Source organism: Artemia sp. Qi Xiang Cuo, chromosome 11 (genome assembly GCF_049724085.1).
Source record: "Artemia sp. Qi Xiang Cuo chromosome 11, ASM4972408v1, whole genome shotgun sequence".
Taxonomy (NCBI): Eukaryota; Metazoa; Arthropoda; class Branchiopoda; order Anostraca; family Artemiidae; genus Artemia; species Artemia sp. Qi Xiang Cuo.
In genome coordinates, this window is record NC_142804.1 from 17,157,475 (window position 1) to 17,184,317 (window position 26,843).

Below are 26,843 nucleotides of genomic sequence, written 5' to 3' on the forward strand. Positions count from 1 at the left end.
AAAATCTGTTTTGAAGATGATTCTTTTTCAGGGCGTGGGGACTTGAAAAAAGATTGATTTAGTTTAAACTTTGGTTTGAATTATGCTCGCGCTGGGGTGGCCCCGACACTTTTGTCTTCTTCTTTTCTTTACCTTTTAGCTCTTTTTTTCTTCATTTGTCTGAAGATATTCATATTACTTTCTGTTTCTCTTCAGTTACACATTTGTTAAGCCAACACATTGAACTCTGCTTTCTGCTGGCTAGAGTTGAAATTTTATTGTAACGATTTGTATTATTTGTAACTATTTGCATTAATAAACTTTTGCTTCAATACGATTTCTCTGAGGATCTTCGTAGTGCGCACTGGGGGCCATGAGAGCCTTTTTAAATTTCAAGCTGCCCCAGGGATTTCCGTTAGAATTCTCATTATTTTCTTATAATTGCTTAAATGAAAATATTATTGCAAAGAAAACTATACATAAACAAAAAAGGTTATTGCGCAAAAAAATAAACGCAATTCAATTTTAACAATTCATTAAACAAGAAGAAAAAATTAAAGAAGGAAAAAAGATCCCAAGATGATATTCCAATATCATCGTGGTATAACATGCAAATTAAACACAATAAAAATTGCCATGAAATAAAACACTGAAGGTCATAACTGCAAAAGAAGAAGGTCATAACGTCATAACTGCAGAAGGTCATAACGTCAGAAAACGAAATAAATAAAAGAATTCCAACAAGATTGAGAAGCAATCATAGTTCAACCAAGTTCGTATCCAGGAGGGGGGGGAGGGGTACCAGGTTTGAACCCCCCCCCCCCCCCGCCCCTAGAATTTTTATTAGACTTTTAAAAAAGTAACAAGCATGCACACAAACAAATTTTTGGTGGGTTTTGTAAAGTTTTTTGTACCCCCCCCCTAACAAAAATTTCAAATGCGCTCTTGAACTCAATCTAAATTTTCACTTAACCTTGACAAATTAGTCTAATGGAGCCAATCATTGGAACAGTTCCTTTCCTCTTTAAAACTATTCTTTTAAATAATAGAAGGAGGCTTACTAAACAACGCAATAAAGACATAATAATGGCATATTATATAATAACATAACAATAAATAACAAAGTAATAAATGACAAAATAATACAAGAATGTTTTCTTGACAAAGACATATTAATTAGAAAGCCAAAGCTCCAGAAATATTGATTTCAGAAAGCCAAAGTAATAAATGACATAATAATGACATACGGTATAATGACGTAATAATAAATGACAAAAATAATACACGAATGTTTTCTTGACAAAGACATATTAATTAGAAAGCCAAAGCTCCAGTAATACTGATTTCAGAAAGCCAAAGTAATAAATGACATAATGATGACATATGGTATAATTACGTAATAATAAATGACAAAAATAATACAAGAATGCTTACTTGACAAAGACATATTAATTACAAAGCTAAAATGTTGTTCTAGCAATATAGATTCCACTGCGCTTCTCAGGGTGTTGTCCCAATGAATTGACATGAGACAAGAATTTAGAAAGTCATGCCATTAAAAAAGAAGAAGAATACAAACTGATAAATCTACTCCATATATTCATATTCGAACAACTACAAGTAAATTACAGATATTTAAACATGAAAACGTCATTTTAATGTTATAAATTAGACTTTCGCTCTAAACATCAATCAAAAGGTTGCTTAAGTCAAAAAGCTGTCAGTCAAGAATCAACAAACACTAGGGACACTCTTAGATATAGGACAAAAGTGGTGCCTTTATTGCAGCTTTTGTGTCCCGTTCTGAGGTGTATATAGGACCCCTACCACCTTCTTGGTCTGGGTACAGTTTAATTTCTTGTAATTTATTCTTAAATTTATACGAATCTATCGTACCAACGAATAGTGAAAGCCTACAAATATGAATTGTACAAGTTGCGAACATAAATCTTAACTGAATTTTAAAAGCCACATCCCCTGAAAGATTTTCGCTAAAAGCTAAATGCTTTTTTGGATTCTTGTCACTAAAAGCTAAATGCTTTTTTGGATTTCAGGTTCAAATTTTTTATGACCGTTGACTTTGTACGCTCACAAGGACATTGTCTAAAAAGGAAACACCCGAAAACGACAAAAGAAAATTAGACGACTTTTTCTTGAGTGGAATTTAACAAGGTAGATAGCAAAGAGTATAGGTAACTTATAAAAGCAGGAGCTGGCGTAGTGCCGAAAAACTATCATCGCCGTCTAGGGCTTGGCGAAACTTAGCATTCTTTTTCAAGCCATACAATCAGTTTTTGGTCAGGAACTTAGATCAGACACTTATTACTACCCTAATTTTACCAATTACACTAAATTAACTAATTATTCTTGTTATTACACTGGAAAAAACGGTAAGTGTCGCTAAACGCTAGAAGGCGTTGATAGTTTTTTTTGTCAACTGTAGCGCTAGTTCCTGCCTATAAGTTACCCATACTCTTTGGTCTAGAGTAAAATGCTCTTAAAAGAATTCACAATATGGTTCTCTGACACATAAAAAATTCAGAGACAATTTAACTATGTTTTCGGCTTGACATCATTATACGAAACTATAACGTGTTTCGTATTCAAACGAAAAGCGTTTACTACGTTTCTTGAAAACCTTCCCCACGAAAAACATTCCAATTCAACAAAATATTCACTTTCTGGTTTCTAGAAATGGGGAAATAATACAGTAATACAATTTCAAAAGATTGCATATTTCTATAAATTTGCTTCATAGTTTGTGCTCCCATAAACAACTTTCAGCTTTTAAGGAATTTCAAAATAATAAAAAAAGGAACAAAAATTCAAAAATGTAATTTAGACAAAAAATTCACAATAGAAAGAAAAAGAGGATTTATGCTATACATAATTCGCCCCCCTCCGCTCACCAATCAATCAATGCATAATCTTAAAAGGTTTGATATAGTAGAGTTTTAGCAATAAACAAGTGGAATGCAATAAGATAAAAGATGGCAAAAAAAAAGCTGCCATCTATCAGCTCATTATCTACACCTGGCTTACCCAGATTTCCAATATATCCACTTTTGCTCCCCCATTTATTTAAAACTTTTAGATTGCTACAAATGGATCTAAAATAAATTCCATAATTAGAAAATTTTAAGCAACAAAGAGAAAAATCCACACATAAATAAATACTGAAACTCAGCAATATATGGCTGGCAAGCACAACCGAGCACAATGCACAAACATATAAAATTAGGCTTACAACCTGCATAACAGACAATAGAAATTTGACAATAACAGACATATTGTCTGTTATTATAATATTGTCTGTCTTATAATATTGTCTGCATAACAGACAACCCACGACCTCCTTCTAACTAGGCCTCTAGCTACTAGCCCTTCCAACATATTATTACGTATATGAGGGGATCGCCCCCTCCTCAACACCTTGCTCTTTACGCTAATATTTTTTTTAGTACTTTTAAAAAAGCTTAGGGTTCAACTTAGATTACTTAGGGTTCGACTCTCATCCAAGGCGATTTTTTTTCGGCACACTTATATTATTTAAAAAGGACCATAAAAATTATAAAAATACACTTTGTAGAATGTATCGAAATAAGTAAACACCAACTAGTAGTTGACAGCGGGGGTTAGCGTGATAAAAATGAAAGATCAAATTTAAAGTTGCTTGTACACATTGACAGCAGTTTCCATCCACAATAGAAAAAAACTGAACTTTTTTCCTAGAGAAAGATGATGGAAGATACATGTTTTTGTTTTCAAACAGACATCGAACCAGTGATGAAAATCTGTTACACGATTCCGCTAGTTATACTAAAGATACGTGTAGGCGTTTATTCAGTTGAAGGAAACGGTGCATGTGTTAATAAATGTGCTCTATTCCTATTAGAAACTATTTTCTAAGATTTTTATAGCTTTATTCAGAGAACATGCACCGTTATTCAGAGAATAATCGTAAAAAGGGGAACCTTATGACCCATGGGCAGGCTATAAGAGATAAAAGAATAAAAGCTCAGGACTGATCTCAACTGATCAAAACTGATCTCAATCCTCCAACTTTCCGTGCTTTAAAATCAATTCAATGTCTTTTCAATTTTGAATACGAAGATGGTGAGCTTGATTTTTTTTTCTTGTGCTGAGTTTGTTAAATTTGAGAATCTTACAAACGTTTTGTTTTAGTTTCTCCCCCGTTTTTTTTCCTGACCAGAGCCTTACGGAGGAGACTATACTGAACTGTCTTATTGTTGGGAATCTATTGATTGATGATTTTTCCCAAAAAGAGAATTCACCCCCCCCCCCTCCCCATCAGGGGCGTCCTGGGGCTCATTTTACTGGGGGGGGGGGCGATCTTCGTAAATTTTAACGAATTACTACCTGATTTATGCCGAATTTTCTGCAGAAATCAAGAATTTTGCTAAATTTTGGCCGATTTTGCAAAATTTTACCGAATTGCTACCTGACTTATGCCAAATTTTCTGTAGAAATCAAGGATTTTGCTAAATTTCGGCCGAATTTGCAAAAGTTCTGCCAAAATTTTCGCCGAAGGCAAAATTTTTACTGAATTCCAAGAAAGTTGGGGGGGGGGGGGCAAGCCAACTTTTTTGCGACGTTTCGACAGGAGAAAGCAACCTGACTTACAGAGCCCAGGAGCTAAAACAAAAGGACGAATAAACAAACAATTAAATGACACAAATCACAAATGTAGAAGGCAATTCCACGATTTAAAATTAAAAACCGTTCGTACACCTGATACTTCACGCAAGGCTATTCACTTGGTTTATGAAATACTGGTTAACTGTTCAACTAAGAGAGGCGAGTCTAGGGCCCCAAGACCAGAGGCCACTCCACCTTCATTTACACCATGGCCCTTCACTCTCAACATATGGCCTGCCTGGCTGCTCGAGCACAGTTTCCCGGATTTTAATGACCTAAAACGACATTAATTATTTTTTATAATATATTGTATATATATATATATATATATATATATATATATATATATATATATATATATATATATATACTTTTATAATACATTTTACAGAACTTTTAAAAATATTTTATAGAAAAATCTATTATATAAATATATATATATATATATATATATATATATATATATATATATATATATATATATATATATATATACATATATATATATATATATATATATATATATATATATATATATATATATATATATATATATATATATATATATATATATATACATATATATATATACACATATATATATATATATATATATATATATATACATTTACATTAACTTATATATATATTTATACATTAAATATTTATATAAATATTTTTTAATATTTATGATATTAATTTTTTTTTAATATTTTGTAAAAAATATTTATAATAGATTTTATAAATATATATTAATAATATATATTACAGAATTTAATAAATGAAAATACAGAGAGAAAAACGGGTATAATATTTAAACAAAGCAGCTGAACATAACAGAAAAAACCATAGACTTTAAATAATAAAGATCCGAATGTTTCGACTTCACGTCCAGGAGCCTTTACCAACAGGGGAACAAAATGAGCAAAGCTAAATTATACACAACATATAAAGAAAAAGAAAACAAGAAAAAAGAAATAAAACTCACATCCTAATAATTTCCAAATATCACTGCAATCACTGCAAATAGCCTGAATAAGCAAGACAGAAATGACAAACAGATTTTATCTCGTGGAAATTAGAAATTACTTGGAAATTATTAATATGTGTTTTCTTTTTTTTTTTTTTTTCTTCATATGTTTAATTCAGCATTACTCTTTTTTCTGTTGATAAAGGCTCAAGGACGTGGAGTCGAAATATTTGGATCTTTAGTATTTAGTTTGTTGTTTTTTTCTGTTATGTTATATTTCTATCATGTTATACCCGTTTTTTTCTCTATATTTTCATTTATTAAACTCTGTAAATGGGAAGGCACTGTGGTCTAAGAAATTATTTAAAATATATATTTATAACATAATATATAATATATTTCATAATATAATGATCTAAAATATAATAACTATTTTTTTGTAATTACACAACTTTGAAGAGGGCTCATTCAATTAGAAATCAGAAGTTCTAGTGTCCCTTTTAAGAGCCAAAAACTTCAACATATATTTCATGACAAAGAGGATAAAAAGATATGAAAGAGGAGAAGAAAAAGCATTTTGTTTTCTTTTTTCTTGCTCATGATCAGCATTTGATGTAAATACTACCATTATTAAAAAAAAAAAAAACAGGGATACAAAAAAGAGAGAAACTGATAGTAGTACATGTGACACTCTCCTAAAATCCCTCATCGTACAGAATAATAAGGAGCTTAACAAAGAAAAATACTAAATAATTTTGTAAGCAGTCTTAAGTCCGTGGCGTTTTGCAAAAACCGCCTAAGCCCACTTTTTCCCAAAAATGAGTTAAGCACAAGATTCGAAAGAATTTGAACTGGTCTATCGACTGGTTTATTCAAAATGGGCTTATCTTTAATTCTGACCGAGTTATAGATTGTTCCAAAACGGCGTAAAAAAGAGCATAAGTCCTTATCTTCTAGGTAGCAAACAATTCAGCAGTTTGGACATTTCCAGTGAATTCCGATCGAAAAGTTAACTAAGAATCAGTCTTTAAAGTTTCAAGTTTCTTAAATTTTTATCTGTGAGAAAGATTTTTTTTTTTTTCATTGTGCGTTTTCATTTTCATTTTACTCTTCAGTAAAATAGAAAAAGTGGATTTAAGCCCTTTTTGCAAAACGTCACGGAAGTTTAAAATGCTTATATATTAATAATTATTTCGTAATTTAATGTTATTGATTTGAATGATTGGTTCTTTTGTACGTAATTTTAAAGTCAGTACAAAGAACTCAAAACGTGATTGGTTCTTTTGTATGAAATTTTAAATCCAGTAAAAAGAACTAAAAACCTGTTGGTTCTTTTGTATGTAATTTTAAAGCCAATACAAAGAACTAAAAACCTGATTGGTTCTTTTGTACGTAATTTTAAAGCCAGTAAAAGAACTCAAGACCTCCTGATTGGTTCTTTTGTATGAAATTTTAAATTTAGTAAAAAGAACTAAAAACCTATTGGTTCTTTTGTATGTAGTTTTACAGCCAGTACAAAGAACTTAAAACGTGATTGGTTGTTTTGTACGTAATTTTAAAGCCAGTAAAAAGAACTCAAAACGTGATTGGTTCTTTTGTACCTAACTTTAAAGCCAGTAAAAGAACTCAAAACCTGATTGGTTCCTTTTTATGAAATTTTAAAGCCAGGACAAAGAACTCAAAACGTGATTGGTTCTTTTGTATGATATTTTAAATACAGAAAAAAAAAAACTAAAAACGTGATTGTTTCTTTTGTACGTAATTTTAAAGCCAGTACAAAGAACTCAAAACGTGATTGGTTCTTTTGTACCTAATTCTAAAGTCAGTAAAAGAACTCAAAACCTGATTGGTTCTTTTGTATGAAATTTTAAATCCAGTAAAAAGAACTCAAAACGTGGCTGGTTCTTTTGTACCTAATTTTAAAGCCAGTAAAAGAAATCAAAACCTGATTGGTTCTTTTGTATGAAACTTTAAATCCAGTAAGAAGAACTAAAAACCTGATTCGTTCGTTTGTATGTAGTTTTAAAGCCAGTACAAAGAACTTAAAACGTGATTGGTTCTTTTGTATGATATTTTGAATTCAGTAAAAAAACTAAAAACCTGATTGGTTGTTTTGTATGTAATTTTAAAGCCAGGACAAAGAACTCAAAACGGGATTGGTTCTTTTGTATGATATTTTAAATCCAGTAAAAAAAAAAAAAACTAAAAACGTGATTGTTTCTTCTGTACGTAATTTTAAAGCCAGTACAAAGAACTTAAAAACGTGATTGTTTTTCTTGTACCTAATTTTAAAGCCAAAAAAAGAACTCAAAACCTGTTTTGTATGAAATTTTAAATCCAGTACAAAGAACTCAAAACGAGATTGGTTGTTTTTTACCTAATTTTAAAGCCAGTAAAAGAACTCAAACACCTGATTGGCTCTTTTGTATATAATTTTAAAGCCAGTATAAAGAACTCAAAACATGATTGTTTTTCTTGTACCTAATTTTAAAGCCAATAAAAGAACTCAAAACCTGATTGGTTGTTTTGTATGTAATTTTAAAGCCAGGACAAAGAACTCAAAACGGGATTGGTTCTTTTGTATGATATTTTAAATCCAGTAAAAAAAAAAAAAAAAACAACTAAAAACGTGATTGTTTTTCTTGTACCTAATTTTAAAACCAAAAAAAGAACTCAAAACCTGATTGGTTGTTTTGTATGTAATTTTAAAGCCAGGACAAAGAACTCAAAACGGGATTGGTCCTTTTTTATGATATTTTAAATCCAGTAAAAAAAAAAACAACTAAAAACGAGATTTTTTCTTTTGTACGTAATTTTAAAGCCAGTACAAATAACACAAAAAGTGATTGTTTTTCTTGTACATAATTTTAAAGACAATAAAAGAACTCAAAACCTGATTGGTTGTTTTGTATGTAATTTTAAAGCCAGGACAAATAACTCAAAACGGTATTGGTTCTTTTGTATGATATTTTAAATCCAGTAAAAAAAAAAAAAAAAACAACTAAAAACGTGATTGTTTTTCTTGTACCTAATTTTAAAGCCAATAAAAGAACTCAAAACCTGATTGGTTGTTTTGTATGTAATTTTAAAGCCAGGACAAAGAACTCAAAACGGGATTGGTTCTTTTGTATGATATTTTAAATCCATTAAAAAAAAAAACAACTAAAAACGTGATTGTTTCTTTTGTACGTAATTTTAAAGCCAGTACAAAGAACTCAAAACGTGATTGTTTTTCTTGTACCTAATATTAAAGCCAATAAAAGAACTCAAAACCTGATTGGTTGTTTTGTATGTAATTTTAAAGCCAGGACAAAGAACTCAAAACGGGATTGGTTCTTTTGTATGATATTTTAAATTCATTAAAAAAAAAAAAAAACTAAAAACGTGATTGTTTCTTTTGTACGTAATTTTAAAGCCAGTACAAAGAACCCAAAACATGATTGTTTTTCTTGTACCTAATTTTAAAGCCAATAAAAGAACTCAAAACCTGATTGGTTGTTTTGTATGTAATTTTAAAGCCAGGACAAAAAAATCAAAACGGGATTGGTTCTTTTGTATGATATTTTAAATCCATTAAAAAAAAAAACAACTAAAAACGTGATTGTTTCTTTTGTACGTAATTTTAAAGCCAGTACAAATAACTCAAAACGTGATTGTTTTTCTTGTACCTAATATTAAAACCAATAAAAGAACTCAAAACCTGATTGGTTGTTTTGTATGAAATTTTAAAGCCAGGACAAAGAACTCAAAACGGGATTGGTTCTTTTGTATGATATTTTAAATCCAGTAAAAAAAAACAAAAAACGTGATTGTTTCTTTTGTACGTAATTTTAAAGCCAGTACAAATAACTCAAAACGTGATTGTTTTTCTTGTACCTAATATTAAAACAAATAAAAGAACTCAAAACCTGATTGGTTGTTTTGTATGTAATTTTAAAGCCAGGACAAAGAACTCAAAACGGGATTGGTTCTTTTGTATGATATTTTAAATCCAGTAAAAAAAAAACAACTAAAAACGTGATTGTTTCTTTTGTACGTAATTTTAAAGCCAGTACAAATAACTCAAAACGTGATTGTTTTTCTTGTACCTAATTTTAAAGCCAAAAAAAGAACTCAAAACCTGTTTTGTATGAAATTTTAAATCCAGTACAAAGAACTCAAAACGAGATTGGTTGTTTTTTACCTAATTTTAAAGCCAGTAAAAGAACTCAAACACCTGATTGGCTCTTTTGTATGCAATTTTAAATCCAGTACAAAAACTAAAAACCTGATTGGTTCTTTTGTATATAATTTTAAAGCCAGTATAAAGAACTCAAAACATGATTGTTTTTCTTGTACCTAATTTTAAAGCCAATAAAAGAACTCAAAACCTGATTGGTTGTTTTGTATGTAATTTTAAAGCCAGGACAAAGAACTCAAAACGGGATTGGTTCTTTTGTATGATATTTTAAATCCAGTAAAAAAAAAAAAAACGTGATTGTTTGTTTTGTACGTAATTTTAAAGCCAGTACAAATAACTCAAAACGTGATTGTTTTTCTTGTACCTAATTTTAAAGCCAATAAAAGAACTCAAAACCTGTTTTGTATGAAATTTTAAATCCAGTACAAAGAACTCAAAACGAGATTGGTTGTTTTTTAACCTAATTTTAAAGCCAGTAAAAGAACTCAAACACCTGATTGGCTCTTTTGTATGCAATTTTAAATCCAGTACAAAAACTAAAAACCTGATTGGTTCTTTTGTATATAATTTTAAAGCCAGTATAAAGAACTCAAAACGTGATTGGTTCTTTTGTACCTAATTTTAAAGCCAATAAGAGAACTCAAAACCTGATTGTTTCTTTTGTATGTAATTTTAAAGACATTGAGAAAACAAATTTTTTTTTAATCAAGTCACAACGATTTTTACAAGTAAACTTTCTGTTGTCGTGTGGTTTTACTATTTAAATAGCAGATTTAAAACTATAGAAAAATAAGATAAGGGCTACCCCAAGAAATGTTGAAGAAATTACGCAAATAATAAAAATGCAATAACAAATATTAAGCGAAAATATTTACTTATAAATTAAAATAAAAGACAAATTGAGGTGCTTAACTCGGGAGGAATCGCAAGCTCATATGGGCAAAATTCAAGTTTTTGAGTAAAACTTAAAAATAAACGGAAAAAAGACACATAAAAACCTTATAAATAAATAACTTGATAGGCTGAATTGGCCCAGAGGTAATATTTATGTTAGTTTGGATAGGTAAATCCAAAACACTAGCAGGTAATTACATCATAGGGTAAACAAAACTCACCCAACATAAGCACCAAAAATTCCTAGTTCACAAATAGTTGGTTCGAGACGAATTTGGTCACCATGCCCTGGGCGATTTATGTAGTTATCTATTATGGGAGGTTTGATAAGCTTCATTAAGATGAAAGACTCTCTTTCCTTTGTACGACCAAGCTTCGTCAATTCTTTTGCAACCTTGGGAAGGAAAAATATAAAAATTAGAATGAATAAAGAAAAAATTAGACTAAAAAGATGAGCAGTGCCGGCCTTTGGAGGTGGCAAGTAATGCGACCGCAGCGGTCCCCGCGCCTACCGGGGCCCCTCAGTAACAGAGTCAATATGTTACGAATTACAATCACATGAATGATTTTGCGATTCGCGAAGTCGTTAAACACAAAAAAGCCGTTGAATGTACGGATGGGGTTTCCAAATGTGGGGCCCCCTTTTATAAGGAGCGGGGCCAGCGGTGGTAAAACTGTCAAAAATCCTGAAAACCGTCAAAACAGTTAGGGCCTTTGTTAAGGCTTTTTGGCCTTGGTTACCAGATAAATGTCCTTTTCTTCTGTTTCTATTTAATTCGATTTACCCCCACTCTAGGACTCCCCGAGGCACCCCACTCCCGTTATTACTATTGCCCCCAGTATTTTATTACCACGACGTGAGGCTCCGCTCAGTGGCGGAGCCTCACGAAAGCCCCATGTACCAGAAAAGCCGCCTTAGAAGATATAAGTAGATCAAAAATCCAAGATTTTTTGCCATTTATTGCAACGAGAAAACGATGGGAAACTGTTACGAGATAATAAATGGTTGCCAATAAACATAAAAATAGCCAGGAGAAACGACAAAGTTAAGGCAAAGAAACAATTTAAACTTCCTGAGCAAGGGGCACTGAAACACTTTTTCTCGACACAATTGACACTTTTTGTCAATAAAACTTCAACATTTTTCAAACATGGTTTTATTTAATAGCAATAATAATAGTTTTCATTGCTTTAAAAGACCTAGGGACGTGGGAATACAAAATAAAATTCCATTTTAAGTGATTCATGCTACATATACCAAAAGCATTACATAATTACAGAAATCCATTTTTATACTCCACCGCCGCTCTGGGAAATTGTTCTAACCTTACAGCACTTTAAAAACAGTTTACTAGACTAAGAGGCCAGGCCATCTCTCCAGACAGAAGCCAACTTTTATCAAACCTTCACTCTTCATATACTTCCTTTCACAACTTACTCAATTCTTCACACCCACACATCATACAATCCACTTGTTCGTAGATAGGTCCACACATAGGGCAAAAGTAAGGACTATTCTGCGACCGCATCTTCCCTAAATATTTCTTTTTGTCCCAGGTGGTAACCTATTCACCCTTGATTTAACAATATAACTTAATTTTCTTTTCTTAAACTCATGTTAGAAATTTTAGCTTTACCCATGTCTCCTTTACCAGCACACAGAGACACAGTTGATCACAAAGGCTTCCTCATACTGTCAAACCTCTTTGATCTCATACTTCTAACCTCTATACCTCTTGATCTTATAAAATATTTTGTATTATCTCTGTAGCCTTATTATCTAAACCTAATCCCTTATCCCATATTTTTATCACTCCACATATACTAAATAGGATACTAAAATTATGTTTAGTAACCTTTGAGTGAAAGCTACTGATTTTTTTTTGGCCAACACACTTAACAATTTTGTCAATAGAATATCGACACTTTTGAAACACAATTTGGTATATAATACGTCAAATTATGCAAAGCAGCTTCAGAGGAAGATGTAAACACAAGTAGAGTTTTAGAAGTTGACACCAAGGGCAGTTTCAATTCAGAAAGCTGTAGGGGAGGGGGGCAAACGTGTTTCCTTAAATCTAGGGGGCAAATGTTGTTAATATTTCAATTTCTTCAATGAAAATACTCAAAAAAACATTTTCAATGATAACAGAAAATAAAGGTATTCTCTTGTTTGGGGGACACCTCCAACAAAAAATGATGTAACGTAGGGAAGGGACATCTAGCTCTCTCCAGTCACCTAATTGACTCCTTCTGATCAATGAAGAAATCATACTATACATTCATCAAATATACTAATTTTATCTTTCAATGAATATCTTTAATGTAAAGAATCCAAATTAATTTAAGCATTGAGAATCAAAATAAACCCGCATGAAAATTTTTTAGCCTGGAATTCTTGTTTTGGGTGTCCTAGGCTGCTGTTCATTTTAGCCCATAGTTGCTGTTCATTTTTAGCCTATATGAATCTCAGGAAATCAGCGCCCTCTATTTAAAAGCAGATATTTGAAATGCTTACGTCCTCTCCATAGATGTTGTTACCTCCACCTTCTCTTTGGGGTTTTAAAACAAATAACAGTGGGTTTGCTATTCCCATGGCCGCATTTCGATCTCCTTCCTCATCCTGCAAAATATAATAAGTAATATATAGTCAAAACATAGTCAGTAATTTAATATCTGCCTGATTTTAACCAAAGATAAAGGGTGCATTCCAGGCTGTAAGCCGTAGTAGTTTCACATTAATTACAGCCGTTACTTAAAGTTGGCATTCATCGAGAACGGTTATAAAGTATCTAAGGGCTCATAAGAGTAACTAAGGGCTAACGTTAAGCAACTAGGGGCTTATATTCTTCATAAGTTTCGATTGCATCCACCTCTCTTTGACTCTGATAACATTTACCATATGTTCACTTCACTAAATATGTCCATTAGCTATCTTCAGTAAAAGTTATTAAAAATGTAAATTCAAAGTTACTTTTCTGTCTTTCCAGCTATTATTTCCAGCTGGAATGAAAAGTTAGTTTATAGTAACTATTTGTAACATCTGGATATCTTGTTTACGAAAACAGTAAGAAAAAGCAAGACACTTCTTACTTGTGTCGAACAACTGAGAACGTCTTCGACAGAGAGAACACTGTTCAATATGTCGAATAGTGAGAACGATACATTGGCCGTTATATACGTCTAAAGGACGCAAAGGTACGTTGTGTAAGTTTTAAGTGCACCAAAAGTACGTTTTAAATAAGAAATTTAGATAATTTCGACTCAAAAATGTTGAAACTACATTAGTAGAGATATTCCATTTTAAATATTATATCATTATGTACTTTAGTTTTATTACTGTGTACCTTAAAATTTTCTATATACTAATTATAGCTATTCTATATACAATAATTAGTGTTATAAATACTATAATACTATCATAGTTATTTTAAATACTGAATAGAAGTATTAATGTTTCTTACTTATGCTATCAACTACTCAAAATGCAAAATTACTATAAAACATTTACTACAAACATATTAAATAATTTATTAATTACGCCGTAATAATAAATAGGGGCTTATATTTCTAAATACAATATTTATCACCGTACTGCGAATACTTTACAAATTCATTTAAAGTCTAAGTCAATGATGGCAGATCGATGACACCCATGCCACAGGTGGCTCGCAAAATTAGTAGGGTGACAGAGTTACAAATATCTGTCAAGAAAAAATAGTCTTCAAAATTCAAGCCTACGGATCATTTGACCAAAACAGAGTAATAAAAATTTGCGAAATATTATTGAATTTAATTAAAAAGTCAAAATGTATTAAAAAGTCAATAAAAGTCACTAAAAACCATAGCAAAAATTTTCAGAGGAAAGGGTTATTAGACAAAATTTTCAGGATCGAGAGTTCAGTAATCTTAAAATTAAACCTTCTAGCTGAAAATATAGAACATCATTTCGATACTGTACCATATTTGCACCCCTGGCCAACCTAGTCAAAAACTAACTCTGGCCTAAAGTGAGCAAAAGTTTAAAAAAACGCAAAAAAAAAAAAAAAAAAAAAAAAAAAAAAAACAACTGTCAATGTAGGAAGAAAGATTTGCAGGAATTTCGAAAAATAACCTGAAACCATAAAATGGTAGCGGATCAAAAAGTAAACTGCAACAATGGAATCACCATAGGTGAACACCCCATTTAGGAGAATTACAGTCCGCCATCCTGAGCAACAAGGGAAATTACTTTTTCACGGGAGATGCAGTGACGTGTCTCTTTTTTTATTCTCCCGCTTTTTTTAGTCACCACTAGTGGGTGCTGAAACATCATGGAGGTGTTTAAGAGTACATTTGATTAACACAAAGCCCCATCTCTAAAAAACAAGGTAACATAAAAAATACTATACAAATCTGACTTCCACTGCTGAATCGTATTAGATTTCAAAGCAGTGGCACAAACCCGATAAGACTTGTAAGAACCACCCCCCCCCCCAAAAAAAAACAGGGAAAATATATAACTGTTACACAGTTATGTTCTATATAACTGTGTAATTGTTGGTTTTATACAAAGAACCTCTTGAGGTTTGACGCCCTTCCCAAAATGCATACCAGAACAAGTCTCACAGCTTTCCTTTAAAAGCAACAATCAGTATTCTAAATAATGATAAAAAAAATAATAAATTTGTCAAAGATAAGTTAGTTGAGACACTAGTCGTGGCTGCAAAAACTTGACGTAGATATTCTCTGTGCATACAACGGCAATCTAACATTGCTCATTGTCGCAATTGACGAATATCACGTACCGCAGCAAATTTATTCTGTGTAGAGGTAGTGTTAGCTATAGTAGTTTAATAAAGATAAAAAGGCAAAGAATACGGCATTCGACTTTACAGTCCCTATCGGTGGTGCTGATCTCCGTTTTTTGGCCCTGGAAGTGCAATGGGGGGTTGGGGGCCAACTATCCTGTGCTTTCCCACGCGCTTCCCGTTTACATTCCCCAGATTTCACCAGGTACTCATTTTAAGCTGGGTCAACTCTGGCTAAGATTACAGAGTCACGCCACTGACCCCCGTCCCAAACCAAATGATTGAGTAAATTAGGATTCGAACCCTCGTCCTCTCGGACAAAGGATCCTAAATCCAGCGCACCAATCCACTTGGCTAAGACGGTAATAGTTTATAACGGTAAAAGTAGTTTAATAGTTTATTACAAATCAAAATACAACAAAGTAATCAGCAGCCCTTCAAAAGCTAATTCAGTGGGGCATTCTGCGAAAACAATGACAACAAAAATAGAAACAATCTAAATCTAATATAAATGATAAAGGGTAATGAAAGGATCTTTCATTTATTTTAAAAATTAGAAATTAGGGGATAAAATGAGGCGACTGAACAAAGTGCCAAATTTAACAAAACAGTGGAACACATAAAACATATAATAACATATGATATGATTAACACATGGCCTTTATTGGCCGTGGTTAGTATGAAAATACAACTATCTAAAGTTTCTAAACAAAGACACACGCTTAAATTCAGATTTTAGCTCGAGTTCCCTTTCTTACCAGACCAGAGGCACTTTTTCACGAATATGTAGAGGAGTGGGGGAGGGAAAGCATATTTTTCAAAATCAAGAGAAAGTGGGCAATTTTGTTGTTTCTTCAGGTTTTTTCAATAAATATACTAAAAAGGTGTTTTTCAATGAAAATACCAAAAAAGTTATTTTCAAAATCTAGGAAGGGGGAGACGGCAAAACTATTGGAGGTTGGGACCCCTGACCACATCCCCTCTCCCAGAGTTTACACCCATTTACTGCTTCCCATGCTCTTAGGGGAACTTGTCTTATATTTCCTATACTCGTTAGCCAGTTAAACCCAAACAGCCGTCTTATATCAAATTATATTTAGCCTATATACACAAATAAACAATTCTTAAAAGCAAGAGCTAGACAACGTATTAGAAGTAGAAAAAATTTCTTAGATACTTACAAATATTAATTACTGAAGCACCCTGTTTTCGAAAGTTTTTGCTAGTCCAAGAAAGAAATAGGCAAACAAAATTTGAAAAACAATATTCCATAACCTAATTTACACATTTTGAACTTTACATTATTTGTAATTTTGTATATATACGAAGCGTAAGAGGTAAACGTGGCACTTTTTGAACAATAGGTTGTAGCTTGTTATTTGTATCACAGGGGTGAAATAAAAATTTAAACCCCTCCCCCTCCATAGGTCCTAATTTCAATACTACTTACCAAACGGAACTTTTCATTTCCTGCTTTCAATTTATTTAAGAAGCCAAAAATGAAATAATGAAAGGACCAAAATAACTTTATTTTTGGAAAATGAAAGAAACAAACTCACCAAATCCAAAGAGTAGAGCCCAGTGAAGGTATCACATAGTGCAAGGATATCACTTTTTCGTTTTTTAGATTGCTCGTTCGACTCCTTATCTTCAGTTTGGATTGTAAAAATCCAAAGATTGTAAAAATCTTCAGCAGAGGATTGTAAAAATGCATCAATCATACCCTCTTTGCTTAATATTTGTTGAATTTTTTTGGAGCCAGCTAGATGGCAACGTATGCTAAAAGAAAAACTTGATTAAACCAGTATAAATGAGAAAGGGGACAAAGATCAGTTAATGCTGTATGAAAAGATACCACATTATTTTTCTCTTAAATATAGTTACTTTTAAAAAATTATCATCAATAAGAAGGGTTAAAACCAGCCAGTTTCTGAAAGCCACCCTTCATATCAGTAAGCAAAAATCATATTTAAATTGTTTATTTAAAGTCAAAACACTTTTATTGAGGGCGTGGTAAGTCGCCCTGATTTCACATAGCTTCGTTTCCTTCTTAACGAAAAAAGAGCACATAACCGATGCAGCAAAACAGAGAAATTACTGTCGTGAAAATGAACTTAGAAATCTATCAAAACACAAATGGTAAAAAATTAAAATATATTTTCATAAAATACGCAAGTCTGCATGAATTTTAGAATGGGTTTGTTTTTCAGCGACCCGGTTAAACTATTTCGACACACCCAGTGAACCACCATGAAACTTGTACTTGGAATGGAATAAAGGAATGAATTAAACAATAAATACCATCTCTCCCTATTTAAAAGCAATGAATTGAACTTACCGCTGTACCCGAGAACGCTGTTTTGAAAACGTGGCAATAGAAAAATGGCACTTAAAAAGATTTTCACCTAGGAACAAAATCAAATTTGTTAGGCTCAAAAACTAAAGTATACGATCCTCCAAGAATTTTTAACATTGAATAAAAAAAAATAGAACCAAATTTTGCAGTGTTGAACATTTTAACGCTACTTTAAACACTTAAAAAAACGCTATAAACGCTAAATATTATTAAACAAAATGTTTAATTTAGCGCTTTTTATCAGATCTGGGAGGTAGCTCAATAGTAGATGACGTTTTGAGTAGGTAGGTATGGGAAAGTAAAACTTCGAAAGATTTTTCATCCATCACCAAAGAACAAATTTAAGCTTAAAATACAAAATCCGCCAGAAAATTTTAACAACGAATTAGAAAAATATAACCAAATTTTGTCGTGTTGAACATTTTAACACTACGTTAAACACTAAAAATACGCTAAAAACGTTAAACTTTTTTAAACAAAATGTTTATCTTAGCGCTTTTTAGCGGATCTGGGAGATAACTCTAGTAGATGACATTTTGAGTAGGTAGGTGTGGGAAAGTAAAACTTCGAAAGATTTTTCATCCATCACCAAAGAACAAATTTAAGCTTAAAATACAAAATCCGCCAGATAATTTTAACAACGAATTCTAAAAATATAACCAAATTTTGTCGTGTTGAACATTTTAACACTACGTTAAACACTAAAGATACGCTAAAAACGTTAAACTTTTTCAAACAAAATTTTTATCTTAGCGCTTTTTAGCGGATCTGGGAGATAACTCAATAGTAGATGACATTTTGAGTAGGTAGGTGTGGGAAAGTAAAACTTCGAAAGATTTTTCATCCATCACCAAAGAACAAATTTAAGCTTAAAATACAAAATCCGCCAGAAAATTTTAACAACGAATTTGAAAACTATAACCAAATTTTGTCGTGTTGAACATTTTAACACTACGTTAAACACTAAAAATACGCTAAAAACGTTAAACTTTTTTAAACAAAATGTTTATCTTAGCGCTTTTTAGCGGATCTGGGAGATAACTCAATAGTAGATGACATTTTGAGTAGGTAGGTGTGGGAAAGTAAAACTTCGAAAGATTTTTCATCCATCACCAAAGAACAAATTTAAGCTTAAAATACAAAATCCGCCAGAAAATTTTAACAACGAATTTGAAAAATATAACCAAATTTTGTCGTGTTGAACATTTTAACACTACGTTAAACACTAAAAATACGCTAAAAACGTTAAACTTTTTTAAACAAAATGTTTATCTTAGCACTTTTTAGCGGATCTGGGAGATAACTCAATAGTAGATGAGATTTTGAGTAGGTAGGTATGGGAAAGTAAAACTTCGAAAGATTTTTCATCCATCACCAAAGAACAAATTTAAGCTTAAAATACAAAATCCACCAGAAAATTTTAACAACGAATTTGAAAAATATAACCAAATTTTGTCGTGTTGAACATTTTAACACTACGTTAAACACTAAAAATACGCTAAAAACTTTAAACTTTTTAAACAAAATGTTTATCTTAGCGCTTTTTAGCGGATCTGGGAGATAACTCAATAGTAGATGACATTTTGAGTAGGTAGGTGTGGGAAAGTAAAACTTCGAAAGATTTTTCATCCATCACCAAAGAACAAATTTAAGCTTAAAATACAAAATCCGCCAGAAAATTTTAACAACGAATTTGAAAAATATAACCAAATTTTGTCGTGTTGAACATTTTAACACTACGTTAAACACTAAAAATACGCTAAAAACGTTAAACTTTTTAAAACAAAATGTTTATCTTAGCGCTTTTCAGCGGATCTGGGAGATAACTCAATAGTAGATGACATTTTGAGTAGGTAGGTGTGGGAAAGTAAAACTTCGAAAGATTTTTCATCCATCACCAAAGAACAAATTTAAGCTTAAAATACAAAATCCGCCAGAAAATTTTAACAACAAATTTGAAAAATATAACCAAATTTTGTCGTGTTGAACATTTTAACACTACGTTAAACACTAAAAATACGCTAAAAACTTTAAACTTTTTTAAACAAAATGTTTATCTTAGCGCTTTTTAGCGGATCTGGGAGATAACTCAATAGTAGATGACATTTTGAGTAGGTAGGTGTGGGAAAGTAAAACTTCGAAAGATTTTTCATCCATCACCAAAGAACAAATTTAAGCTTAAAATACAAAATCCGCCAGATAATTTTAACAACGAATTCTAAAAATATAACCAAATTTTGTCGTGTTGAACATTTTAACACTACGTTAAACACTAAAGATACGCTAAAAACGTTAAACTTTTTTAAACAAAATGTTTATCTTAGCACTTTTTAGCGGATCTGGGAGATAACTCAATAGTAGATGAGATTTTGAGAAGGTAGGTATGGGAAAGTAAAACTTCGAAAGATTTTTCATCCATCACCAAAGAACAAATTTAAGCTTAAAATACAAAATCCGCCAGAAAATTTTGACAACGAATTTGAAAAATATAACCAAATTTTGTCGTGTTGAACATTTTAACACTACGTTAAACACTAAAAATACGCTAAAAACTTTAAACTTTTTTAAACAAAATGTTTATCTTAGCGCTTTTTAGCGGATCTGGGAGATAACTCAATAGTAGATGACATTTTGAGTAGGTAGGTGTGGGAAAGTAAAACTTCGAAAGATTTTTCATCCATCACCAAAGAACAAATTTAAGCTTAAAATACAAAATCCGCCAGAAAATTTTAACAACGAATTTGAAAAATATAACCAAATTTTGTCGTGTTGAACATTTTAACACTACGTTAAACACTAAAAATACGCTAAAAACGTTAAACTTTTTAAAACAAAATGTTTATCTTAGCGCTTTTCAGCGGATCTGGGAGATAACTCAATAGTAGATGACATTTTGAGTAGGTAGGTGTGGGAAAGTAAAACTTCGAAAGATTTTTCATCCATCACCAAAGAACAAATTTAAGCTTAAAATACAAAATCCGCCAGAAAATTTTAACAACAAATTTGAAAAATATAACCAAATTTTGTCGTGTTGAACATTTTAACACTACGTTAAACACTAAAAATACGCTAAAAACGTTAAACTTTTTTAAACAAAATGTTTATCTTAGCGCTTTTTAGCGGATCTGGGATATAACTCAATAGTAGATGACATTTTGAGTAGGTAGGTGTGGGAAAGTAAAACTTCGAAAGATTTTTCATCCATCACCAAAGAACAAATTTAAGCTTAAAATACAAAATCCGCCAGATAATTTTAACAACGAATTCTAAAAATATAACCAAATTTTGTCGTGTTGAACATTTTAACACTACGTTAAACACTAAAGATACGCTAAAAACGTTAAACTTTTTTAAACAAAATGTTTATCTTAGCGCTTTTTAGCGGATCTGGGAGGTAACTCAATAGTAGATGACATTTTGAGTAGGTAGGTATGGGAAAGTAAAACTTTGAAAGATTTTTCATCCATCACCGAAGAACAAATTTAAGCCTAAAATTAGACCCCGGCGCCGCGCCGGCGGATCGACCGAACGCCGCCGACGAGAGGCCCGGTTGAACACCGCCGAAGTGTCGTAACGCCGCCGGCAGAGGCGGTGGCGTTCGGTCGACTTTAAATTATTTTTACGGCAATTCTTTATTGCGTCAACCGCAAAGTCGGAGCTTTTCCTTCTCGTGTGGTTTAGTATTTCGATTTTCCTGATTAGAAATCAAGCAAAGCTTGCACCATCCCCGAATTTTCGGGCATTTCCCCGAAAATCTATGTGTCACCCCGAAAAAAAATTTGGTTCCCCGAATTCTCAAAAATAACGCAATCACAGTGCCACCCCTAGTGATTTGTGACCAGCGACTTTCCCTGCCAAATATTATTTTGCATATCATAATTTTTCACGACTCTCCTGTTCATTAATCTTAAGCTCTTTTGTTACTTTGCATAAAAACCAGACTGATGGAATATGCTATTGCAAATATTGCAATATACACAGTTCTTCATATGTTGACAAAAAAAATATCGTCTTTATGAAATGAGTTTAAATCATTTCTAAAGCAATTTCACAATTGCTATTTCTTACATTATTCGAAGTCAAGAATTTTAGTTTCAAGTTGAATGGAATTATAGAACGCATTGACTACTATACAGCTTCAGCCTTTTGTTGGATTTTGAAATTGACAGCCTACATATTGTTTCTACACTTAATTGTAAGTTTGCAGATTTTTTTTTGCTGCTTTTAGATAAGACTTTCTTAATGTTTAATACTCAATTGTTTAACCCCTGATAGAAAATACAATCTTTTTTCTGGAACATTTTTACCCCCCCCCCCAAAAAAAAAACAGCCGTCGGTTGTGACAAAATTTAGCTATAGACGAAGCTATGTACAAGGTTGGGGAATTAAAGATTGAACCGGAAGTTACCCCAAACATATGAGTTATACAATAATTGTAAATTATTGTCTATAGGGGAGGGGGATAGAGGGCTATCATTTTTAAATGATAATACCTCATTTTTTTTTTTATTGGAAGCAGGGATGCCCAAAAGATAATTATTTTTTTCATTTAAAGTGGAGATAGAAGAAAATGATATCAAATTCCCTGGGAAACCATTGAAATATTTTGATAGACCCAGGGCCCCCCATTAGGACTTGTTCATTGTCTTGGGTATTTTGCGATTTCTCATAGGCTACTGGCCTTATTTGGCTTTTGTGTGTGCTCCATTTTAATTTGATTTTTTGGATCTTATGGAATGCCATGGCGAATCTATCACTCAGTTTTCCAATAATTTGAGGTATATCTGAATAATTTCGACATTTTTGTTGTTGTCTTTGTGCCCCTTTACTCATACCCTCAATTTTTTTTCAAGCAACACTATGCTGTTTAACGTTATTTTGCGTGTTTTTTTTAACCTAGGATAGTTTTTTTTCGAACTAGGATGAACATTTCAACATTTTCCTGGAGCTACTTCAGTCTGCATATTATTTCATTGAATTACATTTAAAACGGATGAGCTTTTTTTTTTTTTACCTAAGAAAATAGCTGGCACTTCATTTTTCTCCATAGCGAATAAACCATTAAGTGTTTTTTGTTTCATCGTAATTGAAGTGTTTTCATGTGAAGTGTTCATCATGTATTTCTCAGTTTGATAAATTTACTCCTTTTAGATGCAGTTTATAATTTGACTGATATTAGGTATTTATCAGTGTATAATTTGGAATGAATCCCCAAAAGAAAAAAATAATAATATCCAAAAGAGCAGCCAAAAGCAATAAAAAAGCAGCAGTTTAGCCTTAGCCTTCATGACATACATTCTATAAAGAAGCCAAAAAAACTTTAAAATGAATTTTTTTTTAATTGTAATTAAAAACCAGTTTTTAGTACAAGAAGGCTTCTTAGGAATCCAAAAGAGCAAAAAAAAAAATCAATATCAAAGTCGCCCATTTCAACTGTTTTAAATGTGACAAAACAGATATAGGCAAAGGGCATTATGAAAAAATTAAGCTTTTAAGTTCAAAGTTATATTTAAAGTTTTTACCCAGATAACTGACGAATTTTGTGATACAGTATTTTGAAGTTTTATATACAGTAATGCTCTATGAAAAAAACTGTTAATTTTGATAATCATTTATGTTAAGAATACATAGCTAATAGATACTTCAACTACTCGTATTATGCAAGGGTTATGAAACGCCACAGCCATTTCGTTTCTACCAGATTTCTAATTCTCTTGATGAATAACGAAGAAGACCAGTTTCCAGTCAGCAACTTGTGAAGTTTTGAACTCATGAATAGGCTCGAATCTGTTGTAAATTTAAGCAGTGATTTGAGAAAGACTGATGAAAACATTAGTTTTTGGGGTCAACATTGATCCCGCCGCCGGCGCGCCGCCGACGTCTTACCCGCGGCGCGGCGTGGCGTGCTGTTTTTGGCCCCGCCGCCGCCGGTCTTCCCTCATCGGCGCGGCGCCGGGGTCTACCTAAAATACAAGATCCGCCAGAAAATTTTTACAACGAATCCGAAAAATATAACCAAATTTTGTCGTATTGAACATTTTAACAATACGTTAAACACTAAAAATACGCTAAAAACGTTAAACGTTTGTGAACAAAATGTTTAACTTAGCGCTTTTCAGCGGATCTGGGAGGTAGCTCAATAGTAGATGACGTGTTGAGTAGTTAACTGTGGGAAAATACAACTTTGAAAGATTTTTCGCCCCCAACCGAAGAACAAATTTAAGCTTGTTTAAAATCAATTAACAAAATTACCCAGAATATACAATTCGCGGGGAAATTTTAACATCAAATTCAAAAAATACAACCAAACTTTGCCGAGACAACGATGACATTTTGAGTAGGTAGGTGTGGGAAAGTAAAACTTTGAAAGATTTTTCATCCATCACCAAAGTACAAATTTAAGCTTAAAATACAAAATCCGCCAGAAAATTTTAACAACGAATTTGAAAAATATAACCAAATTTTGTCGTGTTGAACATTTTAACACTACGTTAAACACTAAAAATACACTAAAAAAGTAAAACTTTTTTAAACAAAATGTTTATCTTAGCCCTTTTTAGCGGATCTGGGAGGTAACTCAATAATAGATGACGCTTTGAGTATGTAACTGGAAAAATAAAACTTTGAAAGATTTTTCATCCATCACCGAAGAACAAATTTAAGCCTAAAATACAAGATCCGCCAGAAAATTTTAACAGCGAATTCGAAAAATATAACCAAATTTTGCCGTGTTGAACATTTTAATGCTACTTTTAACACTTAAAAAACGCTATAAACGTTAAATATTTTTAAACAAAATGTTTAATTTAGCGCTTTTTAGCGAATATGGGAGGTAGCTTAATAGTAGATGATGTTTTGAAAAGGTAGTTGTGGGTGTGGGAAAATACAGCCTTGAAACATTTTTTACACTTCACCGAAGACCAAATTTAAGCTCGTCAAAAATTAATTAACAAAATTACCTAAAATACACATTTCGCCGGTTAATTTTAACACCAAATTCAAAAAATACAACTAAACCAAACCCAGAAAAAAAGTTACACTTAGCGCTTCTTAGCGGAATTAAGAAGTCCCTCAACAGGACAACGCTGACGAGGCCCAACATCTGAAAACTTCTGATTCAAATACCGGCATACTTGATTACCATAATTAGGTGGGGTAAACTGAGTAGACACCTTCTTCGTTTAACCAGGATGGGAGCGTTTCTTCTTGCAAAACGACAAGATATCTTTCTACATTAAAACTTTCACCGCCAAAAATAGTTAGACAGCATCTAATCAGATCGGATAATAGAGCTTCTGATATGTTTTTAGATTCGATATATCAAACCTAAACATAGCTTCCGGTGTATGGAGACTTGTGGCCCACTCTGTAATATTATACTTAAAGCACATTGAACAAACGAACAGCCATTGAACAAACGAACATAGCTTGAAATACTACAATAGCTAATTTTACACAGCGTCAATCTTTATGTCACGAAAATGCCAGATATTTACATCGCTATTTCATTGGAAATTTAGAAACGTTTATTTCTAACCTAAAATTGAGCTTTTCTAGAAAATGTTAGAAAGGTTGAAAGGTAATTAGTTTAAGATTTTATACCTAGGCAAAGTTAAATAAAAATCTGGAGATTACATGTAAATTAAACCAATAAAGCTTTTGGATTATTAATCTATTTTAAAGCACTTCAGCAACTGCTGAAACTCCACGGGAAATTTGCAAACTATAACCTAATATATAAATGCACTGAAAACTATTGAGTTTTAGCAGCATTGTACTATAGGTACTTTAAAAATATAAAAATTATGGTACCACTACGCTGAAAACACATACATATAATAATAAATATACATATAATATAATAAATATAACATATACATATAATAAATATAAAAAGGATTTGATACAATATAATACTGAATCATCGATTCGAAAAATCGACTTTTCAAACTATTTATGATTAAATCTTAGATCCAATTACCTTGGACATTTAATGGCTAATGACCGTTCTATCAAAAGACGAGCTTCCCATTCTTTCTCTGTTGGATATTGTTCAGGAGCATAGCCACATCGAAAATAAATCACAGCAACTTCTATTTCACCTCTGAAATAAAGCCATTGATTTAAATAAAGGTAATGCAAAGGCATAACGACGAGAGGCAAACTCGATAAATCAGTTAAGCATATTTTTAATTAATATATTAATTAATTAATATATTTTTTTTTTTTTTAACTATCAAGAATAAGGGAGTTATTTGCAAATTCAGCTAGTGGTGCCACATTTAGCTATATTCCTGACACTTTTTTTTTTTTACCCTGACAGTGACCCTTACTCTTTTCTTCGTGCAAACCACGCTTCTTGACATTAACTCTGTCTAACGATATTCTTTCTTGTTTTCACTTGTTTGCTTATACTTTTTATACAGATTTTTCCCGGCTGCTTGGGTTATTTATGGTGTCTATCAGATGAACAATATGATACATTCACAGAATATTCATCCTGGTACAAGTTTTGCTCACTTTAAGGAGAATTTTGAAGTCTCTACATTGGATTTAATGTAGGTTAGATACTAAAGTTTAACTTTCCATCAATTTCACCTACATACATTTTCCTGAGATGGTCTTGACGTGTTTATTTGAATGAAATAAAGCAACAAGTACGTGCATTATGTACGTAAGACGTATTTCCTGCTCAGACTGCAAAGTATTTTGCAGAAAAGGCAAGTCCCCTTAGACCTTAAGAGATGCAAGAGATGTGTCCAAAAAGTCGACATGTGAGAAGAACAAGTTCTGCTCAGTTGAGACGAACTTGGCATGATTGTTTGAACAGAATAAAAGACGAATACGTGCATTATGCACGCATAACGTATTCCCTGCTTTCGCTGCACAGTGCTTTGCAGTATTATGGTTAAGCTTTAACAATCTACTTTATCGAGCTGAGTTTCCTTAATCAAGGGTAGTTTTATTTAATATAATGGTTGGTATTTAAAGTAGACATTTAGGTATTATGTGTAG

At 32.0% G+C, this 26,843-nt stretch overlaps 1 protein-coding gene across 2 annotated transcripts in view; it reads right to left on the minus strand.

The window, feature by feature from the left end:
- Positions 1 to 1,063: 1,063 nt before the first annotated feature.
- The window catches only part of LOC148946709 (glutathione synthetase-like), an 86,531-nt gene continuing 60,751 nt past the window's right edge, over positions 1,064 to 26,843 (minus strand). Inside the window, exons 9-14 of one of the 2 annotated variants that reach the window (XM_089096344.1) lie at positions 25,810 to 25,932; positions 17,170 to 17,251; positions 17,032 to 17,130; positions 13,201 to 13,305; positions 10,904 to 11,076; positions 1,064 to 4,913 (exon numbers count right to left, since the gene is read on the minus strand). In XM_089096344.1, the coding sequence (XP_088952470.1) occupies positions 4,763 to 4,913; positions 10,904 to 11,076; positions 13,201 to 13,305; positions 17,032 to 17,130; positions 17,170 to 17,251; positions 25,810 to 25,932 (733 nt within the window). In that variant the 3' untranslated portion in view covers positions 1,064 to 4,762. Of the gene's footprint in view, positions 4,914 to 10,903; positions 11,077 to 13,200; positions 13,306 to 17,031; positions 17,252 to 25,809; positions 25,933 to 26,843 lie in introns of both variants that reach the window. The other variant, XM_089096343.1, reaches the window with a different exon arrangement.